The sequence below is a fragment of the Necator americanus genome, chromosome IV (genome assembly GCF_031761385.1).
Source record: "Necator americanus strain Aroian chromosome IV, whole genome shotgun sequence".
Lineage (NCBI taxonomy): Eukaryota > Metazoa > Nematoda > Chromadorea > Rhabditida > Ancylostomatidae > Necator > Necator americanus.
In genome coordinates this window covers 20408677-20427190 of record NC_087374.1, presented here as the reverse complement: position 1 = coordinate 20427190, position 18514 = coordinate 20408677, and the positions used below count along the sequence as shown (strand labels likewise).

The window sequence follows — 18514 nt, the reverse complement described above, 5'->3', positions numbered from 1 at the left end:
TCATTTTTAATAAGTGAAATAAGTTTTTTAAGTGAAAGTACCAACGCGTTCGTAAGGTGCACGTTAATTTGTGAAGATTAACAGCACTAAATGGAGAAGAAAATAAACACGCAGTCTACTTCAACAACAGAATCTCAAAATTCTTAGACCAAATTCTAAAACTAATCACAAGAGCTACTGAACAGAAAATGTATGAGATAATTATGATCATGCTATCTAATAACGAGCTTAGTCCGTGCGTGTATGTGTGTGTGTGTGTGTGTGTGTGTGTGTGGGTGTGTGTGTGTGTGTATGTTTGTTTGTCTGTGTGTCACGAAGTTGGAAAAAAGGGGTGCGACGGGTCCCACGGCGTCGGATTGGTGCGCAATAACATCGTGAGCATGCCGCGAAAGGTGAATGGTGTTACAACGTAGCGGTGGCCACTGCCAGTACTGCATTTCACTTCTATGACCCCACATTTCTGTGTCTCCGTGCCGTGTTTCCGTGTTTGCCTCAGTCTGGTAACATGCCTTCTTCAAAAAGTGGAAACACACATACAAAGGGCTGCTTAAATAGTATCCAACTGTTTACCTGATCTGAAGTGAAACGTTATCTTTATCAGTGCGATAATGTTGTTCACGTCATTCTACGTTGAAAGATCATTCTGTGATAACTGTTGTTTTCGTATATTGGTATCGAAGGAATGTTTGGAAGTGAAATTTGAATATTTTCCAAATGTGGAACTGATCCTCATAGAAAGAAAACTACGAAATTTTTCGCCTTCATATGTTACTAAAAAAAGAGGGAGAAAGCGTTGCTTGAATAACACAAATCTAATTTCAGAGAAAATGCCACTCTATTAATTTTCATTGATCAGTGAGGGGGAGCGAATCGAACACCACAGAAAGTCTGAAGTCCAGCTTTAGCCGGACATTCAGACTGGTTTAGAAAATAAACAAGTAGGAGAAGAAGTGAAAATGGAAAGTTACGAGGATTTTTAGAACATGGCAAAATCTTTAACACATTAGAAAGTACAGTATCCTTAGTTGTTCAGAAAAGAGGAAGGGAAAGGAAGTAAAGCTGTTACAACGCCTCTTGATTGAGCTGGAGACAAGAAAAAACGAAGTACGGAGAAGATTAAGAGCTCTTCAACGAAGGATTGTAACTGAGAGTACGCTACATTTTCAAAAACGACCAATAAAAGGATTTATATCGCTTCTGCTTTGAGTGAACGCGCGGCATCCTCCGATCAGGTTTCTTAGCGAATGCATGTCTGAGCCAAGGGACAGGATGCTTTAGACGCGCTCTAAGCACGATGAATCGCTCATATCCATGAGAGTAGAAGAGCAACCATCCATCACAAATTCCGAGGAAATAGCCGCAAATCTCAGAACCACCATGAAATTTCCGAAGATAAGTCGAAACGGCTCTGTTCATGATAGCATCAGCAACAAAAAGACCGGAAGAAGCTATACCATGAATCTTCGAGGATCTTCTGCTACAAACATACAACATCTTCTGCTATATATATATATATATATATATATATATATATATATATACATATATATATATATATATATATATGTATATATATATATGTATATATATATATATATATATATATATATATATATATATATATATATAGCAGTCTGAACGTCTGGCTAAAGCCACATACATACACACACATGTGATAGAATAAGCCCGTTATTACAGCGTTTCGCTCCTCTTCGCTGATCAACGAAAATCAATATTACTGCTGTTTTCCGTGAAATTAGACTTGTGCCCTCCACAACGGTTTACCGCCTCATAGTGGCGTGGAGGTGACACTGGGCGTCGAACTGCGATGCACAGTGGAGGTCCGTCCTCCGGCAGGGTCACCCAAGCTGAGAAGGAGTTCGACACATCCGACATTCCGACTTCTCGGAATCGGAAGCCTAGCTAAGAGTAAACCACTGCTAAGATTCATTACCGTCTTGGCAAAATGTCGCAAGGTGGCTCCCTAGGTTGGGGTAGGTTGGGCGACGACCTGCGGTGAAAGCTAAGCTCGACGTGGCATGGCTGCTTGGTTTGGGGAAAAGTCTTTTTGCCACTCCAGCATATTCACTGCCTCAGTACCCTGCACACTGGGCCCTGCCGTCTCAGACGTCGGACGGTATGGCGACCGGTGAGAGGCGATCAAATCTCAGGTTGCTCAGGACGTCATTGATTCTGGACCAAGGCGACACACGCATGACTCGCCATGGAGACTGTCTCAGACTGTGTACCTACAACGCGAGAACAGTGTCCACAGACGCTGACCTACATGCCCTTCTCGAAGCTGCAGATCGTATCAAATTTCACGTGATTGCTCTGCAGGAGACCAAATGCAGAAGGAGCGACGTACGACAGATGAATGACGGTACACTCGTCATTCGTGGAGAGAAGGTTCCTTCGCGAAATGTAGGCGGTGTTGGTTTTGTTGTGCACCCATCTGTCCACCTCGTCTGGCCATTCTTTGCCTCCGCCCTCTGCGCCAAAAATCCATCAGTATCATCAACTGCTACTCACCAACATCAGCAGCTGATGAATCCGAATTGGACGCGTTTTACGAGGAGCTGGAGGAAGTAGTCCGCAACGAGAAGTCCTTCTACAAATTCGTTGTCGGAGACTTCCACGCAAAACTAGGAAAGGCCACGGAAGAAAAGTACAGGATTGGAGGATTTGGACTAGGGGACCGGAATGAAAATGGCAACCGTCTCGCCGGGCTATTGTCCGCCGCTCGCCCCTTTCATGGGAACTCTCTTTTCATGAAAAATATCATTGTCGGTGGACATGAGAATCGCCCAATGGCGCGACTCGTGCGGAGATCGACCACATACTCACCAACCGGAGGTGATGTCTACTTGACGTCTCAGTAGTACCATCCTTTTGTAGTGGTTCTGATCACCGTCTCCTTCGTGCGAAAATACGACTTAGCCACACGATCGAAAAGAACATCTGCTATCGGCAACGAAGGAGAAAAGAAGTCGTCTACGACGATTGCGTACTCGAGGACTCCCTGTCCCAAGGTGACTGGCACATCGAAGAGGACCCAAACGTGGACTACGAGATGCTGCTCAGAGGATTACGAGCCTGTGCTGAACGTGCCTCGAAGTCGCGCACGATAAACTTGGATCGAATTTCGAAGACCACCAAGGAATTGTTAGGAAGAAGAAGGGCTTTGAGGCTTGATCCGAATGCATCGCACATTGAGCGGTTAGTAGCAAACACTAGCTGCAGAAAAGCGTTGCAGGAGGATCTTTTGAAGTACAGGCAGAAGAAGATTCTAGAAGCAGCACAAAGAAGAACGAGTCTAAAGAAGTGCCGCAGGGATCTCCGCGAATATAATATTCCGCTAGCAACCTTGCTGAGCGAAGACGGGACTCGCATGTCTTCTCGTCGTGAGATGGAAATCATTACGGAGAGGTTCTACTCGAACCTTTTCCGTTCATCAACTCCTTTGTCAAGCCCAATCATCCCCACTGGCGAAGCTCCACAACGGATTCTCCCTTCGGAAGTACGAGTCGCTATCAAGAGCATGAAACCTGGCACAGCCCCCGGACCTGATTTTATATCAGCAGACTTTCTTCGGGCTGGTGGCCATCCGCTTCATGTAATCTTAGCAGCGCACATGACATCCTATCTTCAGAAAGAAAGGATCCCAGACCAGTGGAAGACCTCGCGAACCGTTCTTATCCATAAGAAAGGTGACCGAGAGGACCTTCGGAACTACCGTCCGATATGCTTGCTGAGCGTGTTATACAAAGTATTCACCAAGATCATCCTCATACACATATCCAGGACGCTGGATGAAGCCCAGCCTCAAGAACAAGCTGGATTCCGCCAAGGGTTCAGCTGCTTGGACCACATCCAGACCGTGTCGAGAATCATAGAGGTTTGCCGGGAATACCCCCTGCCCCTTGTCCTAACCTTCTTCGACTATGGGAAAGCCTTTGACAGCGTAGAAACGAATGCAATACTGTCAGCGCTGGTCGATCAAGGTGTGGACACTTCGTATGTGAGGACATTAGCCAATCGCTACGATCGATGCACGACTAGGATACAGCTTTTCCACCGCCCTCTCACCATACCCCTTGGAAAGGAGGTACGACAAGACGATACTAGATCGCCAAAGCTGTTCACGGCTGCATTGCAATGGATAATGAAATCACTTTCCTGGGAAGAAAGGGGCATACGTGTTGATGGAAGATTTCTCTCGAACCTTCTTTCGCGAACGACATCGTTCTCTTTTCGAGCAGTACCAATGAAGCAGAAACGATGCTCAAAGAATTGAACGAAGCAGGGAAGAGAATAGGACTACGAATAAACAGAAAGAAGACACAGTTCATGAAGAACGCCTACTGCGAGGACGGAGGAGTACAACTTGAAGGCTCCCAAATCGTGGAAACTTCGTCATACGTATACCTCGGACGTTCTATGAACATGGAAAACGACTTGAAGGAAGAACTGAATAGAAGAATGAGAGCAGCATGGGCAGCATTCGCAGCCGTCAGGGAAGGACCAACTGACGGACCATGGTCTTCGTGCCCATCTGTTCGACTCGACAGTCCTTCCAGCGCTCTGTTACGCAGCGGAGACGTGGGCAGACACCGCGGCCACGTCTAGGAAGCTACTTACTACCCACAGAGCCCTTGAGAGATGTCTCCTGAAGTTTAACCGGCGCACACAACACCCTGCCGGTCTTCGTAGCTCCGACTTAAGAGGAATGCCCCGTCTTCGCGATCCAGCGGAATATGTATCGAAAGCAAAACATAGATGGGCCGGTCACATCATGAGAAGAATCGACGATAGATGGACTAAAAGAACGCTAGAGTGGATCCCAAGGGGCGCTAAACGCTCCCGAGGGAGACCGCCAACGAGATGGGGTGACGTGTTCGCTACACGGATGGACCAGCTGAGAGCTCAGCTGGATACGGCTCAAGGACCTCGTCAATGTCGGTCACGAAGCTTGAGAACATCTTGGATGACAATGGGCAAACAAGAATCGAAAGATTTCATAGTTTTCATTCTAAACGCGCCAGTTCTACATTTGGAGAACATTCAAACTTCACATTTAAGCACTCCTTCGATACCAATGTAATGTAGACACAATTTGAAAGTATTACCCGAAATTTGGCTTTTCCTCCTGTTTCTGCCTAAGAGTTATCAAGGAAGGATGTTTTAGCACAAAATGAAGTGAAAGATATCATCCTACTGATAAAGATAACGTTCTACGTCAGATCATGTAAACTGTTCGCTACTATTTAAGCAGCCGTCTGCATGCGTGTTTCCACTTTCTGAGGAAGGAACCAACTTGTGGCAAACGTGCAAGGAATTACACAATTAGGTCGAATGAGTCATAAAGGTGAAAAGCAACGCGCCCAGTGGGTACGGCTATGAAACGTCCCATTTACCTTTTGCGACATGCGCACGAAGTTATTGCGCAACCATTTCGATGCCGCAGGACCCGTCGCACACCATTTTGTAGCTACCTGGCGCTGGTGCACCAATCCGACGTCGGTGGACCAGTCGCACCCCTCTTTTCGAATTTCGTGACTGACACACACACGTGACAGAATAAGCCCGTTATTATATACCAGTCTGAAGGTCTGGCTAAAGCCGGACTCCAGACTTTCTGTGGTGTTTGCTTCGCTCGCCTTCATTGATCAACGAAAATTAATATTAGTGCCGTTTTCTATGAAATTGGACTTGTGTATCTCCAACAATCTTTCATCCTTTTTATGTTATAGCTAAAAGCGAAAGATTTCGTAGTCTTCTTTATAAACGCGTCAGTTCTACATTTGGAGAACATTCGAACTTCGGCTTCAAACATTCTTTACGAATACATTATAGACAAAATTTAAAACTATCACTCGAAATATAGGTTCTCCTCCTGTTTTCACCAAACAGTTATCAAGGAATGATGTTTTGGCATAAAATGACGTGAAAGACATCATCTTTCTGATAAAGATAACGTTTCACGTCAGATCACAAAAACATCTTGCTACTAGCAGCCGTTTGCATGCGCGTTTTCACTTTCTGAGAACGGCATGCTACCAACTTGAGGCGAACGAAGAAGGAAATAGACACGCGGAGGAGTCATAAAGGGGAAAAGCAAAGCTCCGAGTGGCCACGGATATGAAACGGCTGCAACCGTTTATCTTTTGCGACATGTACACGACCATTTTGACGCCGGTGGACCCGTCGCTCCCGTTTCTATACGTATCTGGCGCCAGCACGCCAATCCGACGCCGGTGGACCCGTCGCACGCCATATTGTAGCTATCTAGCGCCGGCGCACCAACCCGACGCCGGTGGACCCGTTGCACGCCATTTTATAGCTTATTGGCGTCGAAGCAACAACTCGACGCCGGTGGACCCGTCGCACCCATCGGGTTGGACCACCAGCGTCGTGTTGGCGCGCCGCTTCCAGATAGCTATAAAAGGGAGTGCAACGAGTACACCGGCGTCGATTTGATGCGCCAGCACCAGATAACTATGAAATGGGTTGCGACGGGTCCACTGGCCGTTGCAGTCGTTTCATATCCGTAGCTAAGAATGGGACGTTGCAACCGTTTCATACCCGTGGCCACTGCTCGCATTGCTTTTCACCTCTATGACTCCTCTATGCGTCGTCTGTTTTCTTCCACATTTGCCTTAGGTTGGTATTATACCTTCATCAGCAAGCGGAAACACGAATGGGACCGGCTGCTTAAATAGTAGACAAAATGGTTTATCTGTCATCTGAGAGACCTTATCTTTATCACTACGATGATTTCGTTCAAGTTCACGTCATTTTGTGTTAAACATCATTCTGTGATAGCTGCTGGGGAAAACAGGGAAGAAAACCTATACTTCGAGCAATGCTTCAAAATTGTGTCTATATTATATTGGAATCGAAGGAGTGTTTGAAGCTAAAGTTTGAATATTCTCAAAATGTAGAACTGACGCGCTCAGAAAGAAAACTATGAAATCTTTCACCTTCATTTACAGTAGAAAATAAAGAAGAAAATGTTGTTAGAGAAACAGAACTCTGATTTTACGGAAAATGTCATCACCATTAATTTCTGATTAATTTATCAGTGAAAGCGAGCGAAGAGAACACCACAAAAAATTCTGAAGTCTGGCTTTACATTCAGACTGGCATATATATATATATATATATTTATTTATTTATTTATTTAATTTTTGTTGATTTTTTCTAACTCATGGCATAAGTGACCAGTGAAACCCAAAAACAAGTGAGGACCAACCTCGAAAGAACACAATGTTTGCTGCAACCCCCTCCCTAGTGTCTCGCCACGAAAGAAAATTTTAACATGAAAAACTAGAAAGCGAAAGAGGAATAAACATTGATTCCATTTGAAGAGATTCACGTATTTAATGCAGAGAAAAAATGGGATGTAGGACGACAAGTTTAGAAGTTAAATGAACTAAATCTCTGCTAACCATTTTGCATGTCGTCGAAAATTATTAGGAAAATTGAGTCTATTATTTCTAAGGAGAATACCTGGGCCAGAAGGATATAGAACACGTTGAACCATCACACGTTGACCTACTTGAGGTCCTATCATTTGAGGTTGTCGTACAAATTGAGTCTGTTGCATCTGAACATTTCTTCGGTAAATATTAGGTATTCAAATTCAACATTTCCATCTGGGTAATTGTATTTGTTTCTGATTTTTTTTAAGTTTTAAATAAAATACCTACCACTTACTTTCTTTAAACATAGAGAACTAAAAGGATGTGAAGATAAACAGATGTAATTGATTTAAAGGCAGCGTATCACTAAACTGACGCAGTTAAGAGATATGTGGTAACATGTAGAATTGGAAGTGTAGATTTCGAATGTGTACCTGGACCCCCCAATTCCTGTTTAGCATCCCGAAAAAAAGCATAGGAACGGTATTTGCAAGGTACTGGGGAGCGCGCCTCCTTATGCACTCTCCGGTCCCCTCAGCATCCTAATCATTGGTTTTACTTGAAAAGACTGGTAAGGAGACTTCATTGATCATCGACCGCTCCTTATCTCCTGGACTTGGTGCGTACACAAGAGAGTGGAGTGTTCCCACGCACCTTGTAGAAACAAACGCCGTTTCCCACATCGTCTTTCACGACGATTAAAGGGAGCTGAGCGGTGCTTGTACTCGCAATCTATGCCCCAAACTAGTATTTTCGCTACGGGTTCTACAACTACGTCAGTTTCCTGATACGCTGCCTTTAGCTGAAAATTAACAAATTAATGGCGTAAGAGTTATCATTTCGAATTAAAGGTAGTAATAGAGAGGAGGGAGACCAACCGAGAAAGCGCCAGCAGAATACTTACATAGCAGTAAATACTACATAGTAAATGTAGTTGACGCACCTGCTGCTGCTGAGTCCATTGAGCCTGTGGATTCTGCTGCGCGTAGTACTGCTGTGAGCTGGCATCCATCATCGTCATTTGCTGAGGTACCATCATCTGCAACTCTTTCTGAATTGGATGGCGTATCTTGTATTTTCCACGAAACCTTAATGAGATTGAACAAAAAAACAATGCCAGTATCTAGTGAGATGTAATTTTCATTTGCAACAAAATACAAAAATGAATTACCCAACATGTCTTATATTGAGAAAACATTTTCTTCTTTTCACTTTTTTTTTTTAGAGTTTCTTGGAAGCCTAGTTAGAATAATTCCTCGTTAGAATATGGCAGGAGGTTTTCAAAGTCTTACCTCGAAGGGAATATAAAAGCGTGCCTATCAGTGTAAAGCAACCAACTTCAAGACTTCAACTGAACAAAATCATTTTCTACAATGAGTTCCTATAAGGTCATATTCGGACAAACGCAGCTGAATCAAGAAGACATAACCTCTCAACACACGATTCTTAGTTGCCGTCAGAGCTTCTGTACAGGAAAAACGTATTGGAAGGAAAATTTAAAAAAAAGGAATTATAGGCGCCAGCCCATGAATCTGACGTGGTATGGATTTCCGAGGGCAAAAGACTATACGGGAGTGTTGATTGCAGAAGCGGGTGGGATCTGGCTCACCTCTCCCTGCATCGCAGTAATAAGACGGCTTCGGAATGCGGTTCCTCACGACGTCCTCTATTGCAACGCGCCACGCTTGCGCTCCGGCTTCGTCTGCCATTCGTGAAATGAAATGAATTACCCTGGGGCATCCGAACGGATTTTCGACGAATCGCATGTGGAGGCGGAGCGCAAGGGTGGCGCATTGCAACAGATGACGTCGCAAGGAACTATATTCCTAAGCCGTCTGTTTAAATCTCTGCCCCGGTATAGTCTTTGGCCCTCGAAAATCCATACCACGTCAGATTCGTGGGGTGATGCCTTCGAGCCCAATCAGTTTCAGTGTGTCACTACTCACGATTTATCGAGGAAACTTGGGTGCGACTAGAAAACCGTCGTCAATCACATTCACGACTTTGGCTGATGTAAAGTTGCCACGACTGAGTAGCACAAAAATATGTGATTTAAACAACGCATTAAGGATCAGAGTCTGTGAATCGTTACTTCATACACAGTAAGCACTTTCTCAAAGACACAGTGTTGGAGACGAGAGTTGAGACCCCCAGTCAAATATACGCGACATCGCTAGTGGAAGGTCTGGAGCGAACCACCTCAAGACGAACACAAAGGTTGCCTACACCAACAAAGGATTCTGCTCAGTTGCTGGTGGGATTCTCATGGAATGTTGCACAATCGTTACTCGGCTTCGGGAATTGGCCGTCGTTATTCGTCAGAAACGCTCGAGGTATTTTAACGTCTATATACGGCCCTAACCTCGACAGCGACAATCATCGAGAGATCAATTTTATAGATTTATCGACTTATATGCATCTTCTTTCGAGGTCAGTATAACTTGCTAATTCCTTCTTTAGCAGACCACCGTGTGCGAATGTGACAATCACCTTGAGCAAAAATATCGACTCATTGATTTCTAGGCACCGTTTTGTTAGGCTCAGCGAAAAGCTTGCCGGGGTTTTGTCGTACGCTGAAAACAAACGTGGCGATTATTGAAATTTTACCAGGTTGAGTTCCATTATTCAGATTTCAAATAGTGGCCGGCTTTACTTCACGTACTTCTTTGCATGGATGCAATGGTTCAATCTCGGTCCTTCGCATATTTTTCGTATGAGATGGGTGGAGCTTACTGGGTCGTCTTCACGTTACGACCTTGCAACAATAGAGTAGATTTTTGAAAATAATACCAATCATTGAACACCAAATCCTACTTGCTTAGAATACCGTTTTTTGATAACTGTGTCCTGCACCTTGTAATCTATCAGCTGCAGACACAACACCAGAATATTTCGTTATTCGTCGGTTGAAAGAAGAAGAAACTGCTTAAAGGCATCACCCCACGAATCTGAAGTGGCACGGATTTCAGGTGGAGTATTCGCATACGGGATCGTAGATTAAAGAGAGGGGGGTGATTCCGTCCATTTCTTCCTAATTGTCGTAAAAAACGGCCCGGAAGATACGGCTTCAGTCGTTCTAGCGCACTATTTTCTACAAGGAGTTCGACTGGAGCGCGCCAGCCTTGTGCGGCGCCGCATCTTCCGGGCCGTTTTTTACGGCAATTAGTAAGAAATGGACGGAATCTTCTCCCTTTCCGTAGTCTCCCATCCCGTATACGAATACTCCACCTGAAATCTGCACCACCTCAGATTCGTGGGGTGATGCCTTTAATAGATTTTGCGTCGGAGTTGGCGCAGTTTCATCGCACAGTTGAAAAACTACCAAGAAAGTGTTCATAAAATACCCGTAAATTATAAAAAATGTACTTTATTGCTTTGCAATGAGCATCGAAAGAAGTAGGGGCTGTAATAAACGACTTTATTTTCTTGCACTCCCAACTGTATAAGACTCTTTCAAGATCTAAAGATGAGGGGGCAGAGGAATTTTTCCCCATATTTTAAAACGAAATATGTTATCAATGATCTACTCGGCGGTTTATTTAAACAAAATACTCTGAAATCAATCGTTAAAAATCAAAATACAACGAAGTGTTTGCAGAGGCACTTTACAATTAAAATCCTAGAAATGTATTTCTGACTTAAGCATTCAAATAAATTAGTTTAAATTTATCTCCTTATTTTGTTTTCCAGATACTCCTGATATTACTATATTATATACATGTTATTTTATTATTTTATACTATGCATTATATATATATATATATATATATATATAATTACTGCCACATATGAGATAGTCGGAGCCGGTGCTCCGAACCCTTCCCTTTTTACGGCTAGTGAAGGAATCCTTATCACTTGAGCTGCACCCCATGAACTAGACCCCCTTCACCTGTAGAGGACCCGGGTCCTTCTTATTGCACCTATGCTCAATACTTAATCCATGCAGAACAAAAACCAGCTACCAGTGTATATGACCGGCGTTACCCGGCTCTTTACACCTTTCAGTACAGAGATGTACTGAAAGCTATGATTTAAAAAAAGCCGATAGATTCTCAAATTAGAATTATATTAGAATGTTATAGTAGAAGAAAAATTAGAACACTAAAGAAAACCCTTTAAGCTACAGGAATAAAAGAATAGATATTCACCGAGCAAAGAAAAAAAATCACCGGAACCTGACCTGTTGACCAATTATAGGTTGTTGCTGGCTCATCATTTGCTGTTGTTGTTGGAGGTTGATTATTTGTTGCTGCTGACCTATCATCATTTGTTGTCTAGTGTGCACCATTCCGGAAGAGTTATCAGGTTGACCACCAGAACCATTCATCACCTTCTGCTGCTGCACAGAGCCTCAAAAAAAGATGATCAGAGTACGCATTATTTCAAGATGGTAAAGCATCTTCGACTTCTGAGTACTAGTATGCTATATTTATAAATACTCAGGCTAATACCGCTCCAAATATCAAATTGTTTCCTGAAGAACTGTATCCAGGATCAGAAACTAAGGGGATCTTGTATAAAGTAGTGGAAGATGATATTGCTAAACCTGGACTTTCTGGAACACCCTGAAGATATCCTTGCTGATGCTGCGCAAATCTTCCAGTTTGATCAAACTGGCCCGTAGGAGTTTGTTGGCCTTGCACCATGGCTTGCTGCTGATGCTGCACCATGTGTTGAGGTGTCATGGGAGCACTTCCTATTGATGGACTGCTAATGGTTCCTGGGAACAAACATGATACTCAAAGTCGTATTCCTTTCCCGCAAGCTTACCTTGCTGCATATGCATAGCATTCGTAGGAGTACCCATTCGGGGTTGCATTTGGCCACACCCATCCATAACTAGAATAAAAATAATCCACGAAATCATACAACAAAACTCTTCAACGACGGGAAGTAGGAGAATTGAAAAGCAGGGAAGTTGCAAAGGGTATACTCAGCCAACACAACCGCATTAAAGACTAGTCCTTCTGAAAAAAAAAACCATAAGCTAAAGCAATGCCATAAAACCAGCACTATACAGAATAAGATGTTGACCAAAGAAAAGAGTGTGCTCAATTTTATAGACAATGTTCCAGGATAAGTGCGCCCAACAGGATGCGACGCCCAGGCAACACTGGCCATTAAGACGGTGCACATACTTCAACGGACCTTTGGCGAATGCTGAACACCCGCAAATCCTCTAAGCGCAGCAAGTGAACCATGAAACATGTAAGTTAGCAAACACTCTTCATCTCCTATCTCGAACAGGTTTTTTAACCCTTAATGATATTACTTTTTTGGAAAACTTGGGAAGCACCAGCTTTCAGATCTTGAAAACCTGAAGAGCTTCTAACTCTAACTTTTTTTTAATTGCTACAACTTGTAGTCCAACACAGAATACTATCTAAAATAAGAAACAAGTTGTTAAAGCTATGCGAAGAGTGGGGAGAATGTATTGAGTGTGCACATGCTCATGCTAAGTTGTACTAGTCGAGACTCATTGATAGGGAATATTGTCTGTTGAGTTTTTCTCGTTTAAACGAGCGTACACCAAAAGAATGAATTCAGGTTTTTATCGACGACTATATTCTCTCAACATGTTTTTCCTTCCCCAAATGTGCCAAAAATTTGCTTCAGGCAGAAGAACTATAGGGTTCTGAACGAAATGTTAATCAGCGCAACAAGGAAAGCCAACGATTACAAAATGCCGCTAATTTGCGGTGGCATATGTAGACAAAACTGCTACATGTCCAGCGTCTATTTAATAATCGTATAGCATAGCTTAATTCAATGTCCTAAGTCACTTAATAGGAATTGAGATTTCATCTCCGATAGTGTGTATATTTCGAACACTAGGAAGTTCTTTTTCTGTATCATAGGCGGGCTAATTTATAGACGTTTCCATGACGTGTAGTTCGTATTACACGACCGAGACAGGCTATACGCGTAAGAGATGGACTCGGCCCCGCTCAGATCCATGCCCATTGGAGGTATCCCTCCAGAAATTGTTTCTTAGGAGTCAGACCATCACTTATTTTTAAAGGTAGTGCTGAGGAGCCATTTAGGTTCCAATGGGTACTCGACATAGAAAATAAGATAAAAACGTAGGTTAACGAAATCGATGTCTAATGACAGAAAACCCGATGAGGCATGTAGGTGTACCACTCATACAAAGCACTTTCAAGAAAAAAAAGAGCTTGTCGAAGGAATGTGAGATTGAAAAACTACCAGAAACAACTATGCTGAACCTCTTACCTTGGAATCACCGCACAGAAGAGATATCATAGGAAGGCTCCGTGTTAAAAAAAACAGCAGTTATCATCGCATTTTTTTAAAATTCGTTGCACGATTTTAAAGGCATTGGAATGTGGAGCTGTGTGGAACCAGACAGATATATTTATTTATTGTTTATTTTTCAGAACATAATTTGCAGAAATTCTACAAATTAATACCAAGTTACACAATTCGGGCAGTTTTCAGTAGGTTGCGATCCAAAAGAAAATGGATGACTCTTCCAACACAGTTCTACCAAAGTAATTATAGAAAGGGCACCCATTGAGTAATTTGTTCAAGAGTTTGCTACCATAGTTTTGAAAAGACCAAAAAATGGAAATTAAAAACAAAAATAGGTGACATTGAGGTTAGACCAGAATGATTAAGATGTGGCAAAAGTAAATACAAAACAGTGAAACAAAAACAAAACAGTCGTTTTATCTTCCGCTTCGTAACTAGTACCGAACGAATAGAATCCTACCCGAAACACAACACCCCCACTCCATTACAAGGGTTCGTATACCTACATAGAGGGGAACGGGTAGCCATGCAACGTCTGACCGGAAGCCATCGATTTTTAGCAGTACAGAAAATCAATCATATAGAAAGCGGGACGTGCAATAATTCGAAACTCTCGAGGAGTTTATAAAATCGTGGTTATAAAGAGAAAGCAGGGACAGGAGAGGATCCAATCCAGCCTGCTCTGCGTTCCTGCCGCGCACTCTGCATGTCTTCGTCTGCACCACGACTCGTCGTGTTTGTGTGTAGGGGCATTCCCTTCCACAACTGCTGCCTCCTCTTTCTCTTCTCAGTTCTCGGTGCTGCTCTAACATATGCTCGCTACAAGAGTGAGGGGTCTAGAAATTAAGCGAGCATTACCTATCTTCGAAATAAAAAGAAACAAAAGAATTAAACTACAACTCTTTTGTTAGCAATAACAAAAAGCACTATGAAAGTAAAAATGAGAGTCAAGGAATACTTTGCGCCAAAAACTCAGAAGAACAAAAGAAAGAGTGACAGAGTTTGTATGTTGTCAGATAACTCGGCTACAATGTATGACTAACTTTCAGTAGGAAACCAAAGCGTTTAAGACCATAATACACTCATTTTCAAATATCTCTATTAAAGGGTTATCTTCTGTTCTCTACAGAACTCCGAGTATTTCTCAGCGCTAAATTTGCAAGTGTACGATTCGAAACTCTAATGTCAAGAATTAACGCCGCGATTGTGCTATCTTAAATACCCCAAGAACCTTAAGAATCCATGAAATCCTTCGAATTTCACAAAATCGGGGAACTAGATGAACACCGCGGACAACTAGCGAAGAAAACAAACAAGAAGTTCCAAGATGGTAAAACTATCGTCAAAACTAGAGTCGAAAGAATCACTGAGAGAGAATTTGACGATTCAGGAACCTGAGATAATAATATTTAAACGCCTCACCTCACAAATCTGGGGTGGTGAGGGTTTCGGGTGGGTTATGCTTACACGGGGTCGTAGATTGTGAGGAAGAGGGTGATTCCGTTCACCTCTTCCTAATCACCGTAAAAAAGGCCTGGAAGATGCGGCGCGTTCACAAGGCTAGCGCGCTCCAATACAACTCTTTGTAGACAACAGCGCACTGGAAAGCTCGAAGCTTCATCCTCCGGGCCGTCACGCCAGATTCGTGGGGTGATATCTTTAAATGAGTGACAAACATTTGTGATACGACTTTACGCTCTTTGGCAATCTTCAAAATGGACAGGATTCTGTTACACAAGGTAATGGCAAATCAGTAAACCATCAAGTAGGCAAAAAAGTGGAAAAAAGGACCACACCTCTGGAGAGAGTAGACATGATAGGAGCTGCTGCTGGAGAGGAACAAGTCCAATGCTAAAACACAAGTATATGGATTATTTCTAGATATGAATAATTTGCTTTGAAGAATAATGTTGGGCACTCTGGCTTGGGGCCCAAAACTTTCAACGCCTTGAAAGTCTCCTAATATCATCAAAAATACTTGCTTGTACACCTCCACAGTTCTTAGTGGACAAGGATATTGTTAAAAAAAGCCCTGTCAAAAAATATCCTTTATCTCCCAATATTTTACTTTCTTCTAGATATGATTACTAAGGCAACTTACAAACAACCTCAAAAAGCATACTTAGAAAGACTGCGAAATTTAGAACTACTTCCAAAATCAAACCTGCTGCGGTGGTCCTGCAATGAAACCGCTACTACTGCAGTGTTCAGCTGATGCGCCCAATCCAGCTTGATCAACAACCATATGTGTGATTCTGGAAGGATCGAGCTGACCCAGAGGGCTATCCACAGCTCGTCCTCTTTCCTTAATGATTTCTATTCAATTACTTTGCAATTGACCCATCCGGTAATTATTTAGAAAGTGGTATCGTTGGTATTCTTGGTTAAAAAAGTCTTTCTGCTTATCTGGTAGCGAGTTTTAAAGTGAAGTCAAGAAAGGCTCACCACTTGGAAGCCTCTTGTCTCATTGTGCGTATTCAGCACACTATTCTTCTCTTGCTTACATTCATCAATTGCTGACATCAGATTAGAATTTGATAGCTATCAGAATGGCAATGTGTGGATGTGAGAACAACGAAACCTGAACTAAAGAGTCAAAAATAATGATTGATCAGTTCTTACAAGGAAGAAACGATTAAAGAACACAACGAACTTATTATCGAACGTGTGATATTGCTGAATTGGTCACAAATGCTCAAGACTGCAGTACACTACAGAAAAAAAAAACATAAACCTGTCATAAAAAAAATCCGATCGCATCAATAAAAAAGTTGGCCGCATCGAATGGTGAAATGACAATCGACCAGTCGATATTCTCAAAGAAACATCAACAATCGATACGAAATCGTATCCCGTCGCGGTTATTCCAAGGAGCACGAGGTTGAGATGACCGCAGAGCGGAAGCGAGAAGATCACATCAAACGAGCCTAGCAACGAACGGATACGTTAGGTCTATTATACACCTCACGGCGCGCCGCAACGAGAAGAGCGGGAAAAACAAAAGTGGTGGAAGATGAAAACAAAAAGTTACTAGGGAAAATGAACGGTCAAAGCAAATCCCAATTCAACTATTTACAAATTTAAAAAAAAAATTAACACAATGAGAAAAGTCCATGACATCACCTCGATTTCTTATCACACTTCCTGGAGAATTTCTGAAACTTACAAATCGCTAATGGATGCAAATGTTACATATTTTCACTGCAATGTGCGAATCGTAACATGGAATGGGAAGCGTTAAAAATCACCACAAAAAGACTAGCGTAGAAGGAGGAGCGCACTAAGACACACCAAACAGACGTTCATTATATTGTCAGAATGCAGATATTGAATACTTAGGACTCCAACCGTGCCACCGAGGTAGAGCAAGGACAACAACAAAACCAACGATAGATAGTGACATTCTCTCAAACTCATCTCCTGTTGCGTATGAAGGACGTCAAGAATGAGATGTCTATGGAATTCCTCTTACTATCAACGCACAAGACGTCTAAAATTGTGGTAAAATACTTCTTCCCATCATTTCAAATATTAGATGTTTACAAGATTTGCTTTTGCTCCTCAGCTATTATGTACTCGCACGGTAGGGGTTTACTGGTTTTTACCAACATTTCAGTGAGACTTCCTAATGGGACCACTTTAGCTTTGATTTCACAGGGACATAGTTGGATATGTATAGTTGAGTCAAAGCGACATGAAGCACGAACAGTTGCGCAAGCGGCTGCGCTCGAAGCGGCGCGGTGGAGCGTAGCGGTTGGGATCGGAGAGATGGGTGGCGGTAAGGATCCTCACTACGAAATTTCGAATTTCGCCACGGTCCCACTTGGATTTTAACCGCTGTCTCCACCACACCGCTTCGAGGCAATTGCGCAGCCGCTTGCGCAATTGTCCGTGATTCATGTCGTTTTGACCCGACTATAGATGCCCCGGTGGGGATGATTCACCGAGAGGATTACAGTGTTGACTTCTGCGACGAGCACCATATAGACTGCGAATAAAATCTTATAATTCAAGGTTGCGTTATGTGGTGTGCAAGGTAGTTTTGCATATAATCAGTGGCGGATGTAAGTCCAACAACACATCGACTGTACCCAATTTGCTTAGGTACCTCGTGAGTGCTTTCGACAGCTGCTCCTGAACATTTGATCAAATGACCTCTCCAGGATATGATGTGGCGAAGACATGAGGTGTTAGAAGCCAGTCAATCACAAAACCGGCAAACAGTCGATGACCTCATGGATTTCTAAAAAGCAGAGATCAGTCCAAAAGGCTACGTCGACGACAGACTTCGTGACAAACAACTCAAGAGGGTCATGCCATCAAAGAGCTATCATGACCTAATCGTAATTGTTTGTTCTGTACAGCAGCACAGAACAAGGACACTTACAGAAAATGCTTGAGTTGGACGGCCTCCGTATCATTCCTTAAGAAAACCAGGGAGACGGATACCTCGAGGAATACTCGAAAATGACCTCATTTGAAAACAACATCATCACAGCCTCTTTTCCACTGAAGGGGAACGTAATTTGGTTTCAAAACAACTACTCATCAGCCATGAGAATGTTAGATTCCTTACAAAAGGTATTTCTACGAAAAAAAATATGCAAATGCACCGCAACTATACTCGTGATTCATGTAGTTTTGATCTGTATGTCAACGAAGGAATCGTAGACGCAGCGCACCGCTGTGTGGCAGGAATTTATCAAATGTTAAATACAGGCGTATAAAAACTGCAGAAAAAGGTTCCCTTGAGCTGAAGGATCCAAATTGGATACGCTTTATGAAGACCTGAAAGAAGTGATCCATAGCAAAAACTC

General features: G+C 42.8%; 4 protein-coding genes across 8 annotated transcripts; 3 read left to right on the top strand and 1 right to left on the bottom strand.

Moving 5' to 3' along the window:
* Window positions 1–2139: 2139 nt before the first annotated feature.
* On the top strand, window positions 2140–4297 carry RB195_002083 (uncharacterized protein; the record flags this gene model as incomplete). Of its 2 annotated transcripts, XM_064199161.1 has the most annotated exons (3): window positions 2140–2437; window positions 2542–2734; window positions 2899–4297. In XM_064199161.1, 3 exons carry the CDS (start codon window positions 2140–2142, stop codon window positions 4295–4297), a joined length of 1890 nt encoding a protein of 629 aa, XP_064055041.1. The 2 variants fall into 2 exon arrangements, with proteins under 2 accessions (XP_064055041.1, XP_064055042.1); XM_064199160.1 differs by having other exon boundaries at window positions 2140–2588.
* On the top strand, window positions 4282–4629 carry RB195_002082 (uncharacterized protein; the record flags this gene model as incomplete). 2 transcript variants are annotated; one of them, XM_064199159.1, is made up of 1 exon in its annotated part: window positions 4282–4629. In XM_064199159.1, one exon carries the CDS (start codon window positions 4282–4284, stop codon window positions 4627–4629), a length of 348 nt encoding a protein of 115 aa, XP_064055039.1. The 2 variants fall into 2 exon arrangements, with proteins under 2 accessions (XP_064055039.1, XP_064055040.1); XM_064199158.1 differs by having other exon boundaries at window positions 4351–4629.
* Window positions 4630–4729: 100 nt separating this feature from the next.
* Window positions 4730–5104, top strand: RB195_002081 (uncharacterized protein; the record flags this gene model as incomplete). Its single annotated transcript, XM_064199157.1, has 1 exon — window positions 4730–5104. The coding sequence occupies one exon, from the start codon at window positions 4730–4732 to the stop codon at window positions 5102–5104; it is 375 nt and encodes a 124-aa protein (XP_064055038.1).
* A 906-nt stretch (window positions 5105–6010) lies between these two features.
* RB195_002080 (uncharacterized protein) lies at window positions 6011–16220 on the bottom strand (the record flags this gene model as incomplete). Of its 3 annotated transcripts, XM_064199154.1 has the most annotated exons (9): window positions 6011–6150; window positions 7513–7609; window positions 8368–8463; window positions 11605–11774; window positions 11971–12144; window positions 12195–12263; window positions 15494–15548; window positions 15862–16002; window positions 16143–16220. In XM_064199154.1, the coding sequence occupies 9 exons, from the start codon at window positions 16218–16220 to the stop codon at window positions 6011–6013; spliced, it is 1020 nt and encodes a 339-aa protein (XP_064055035.1). The 3 variants fall into 3 exon arrangements, with proteins under 3 accessions (XP_064055035.1, XP_064055036.1, XP_064055037.1); XM_064199155.1 differs by lacking the exon at window positions 6011–6150 and having other exon boundaries at window positions 7436–7609; XM_064199156.1 differs by lacking the exon at window positions 6011–6150 and having other exon boundaries at window positions 7436–7609; window positions 16202–16207.
* Between the last annotated feature and the right edge of the window lie 2294 nt (window positions 16221–18514).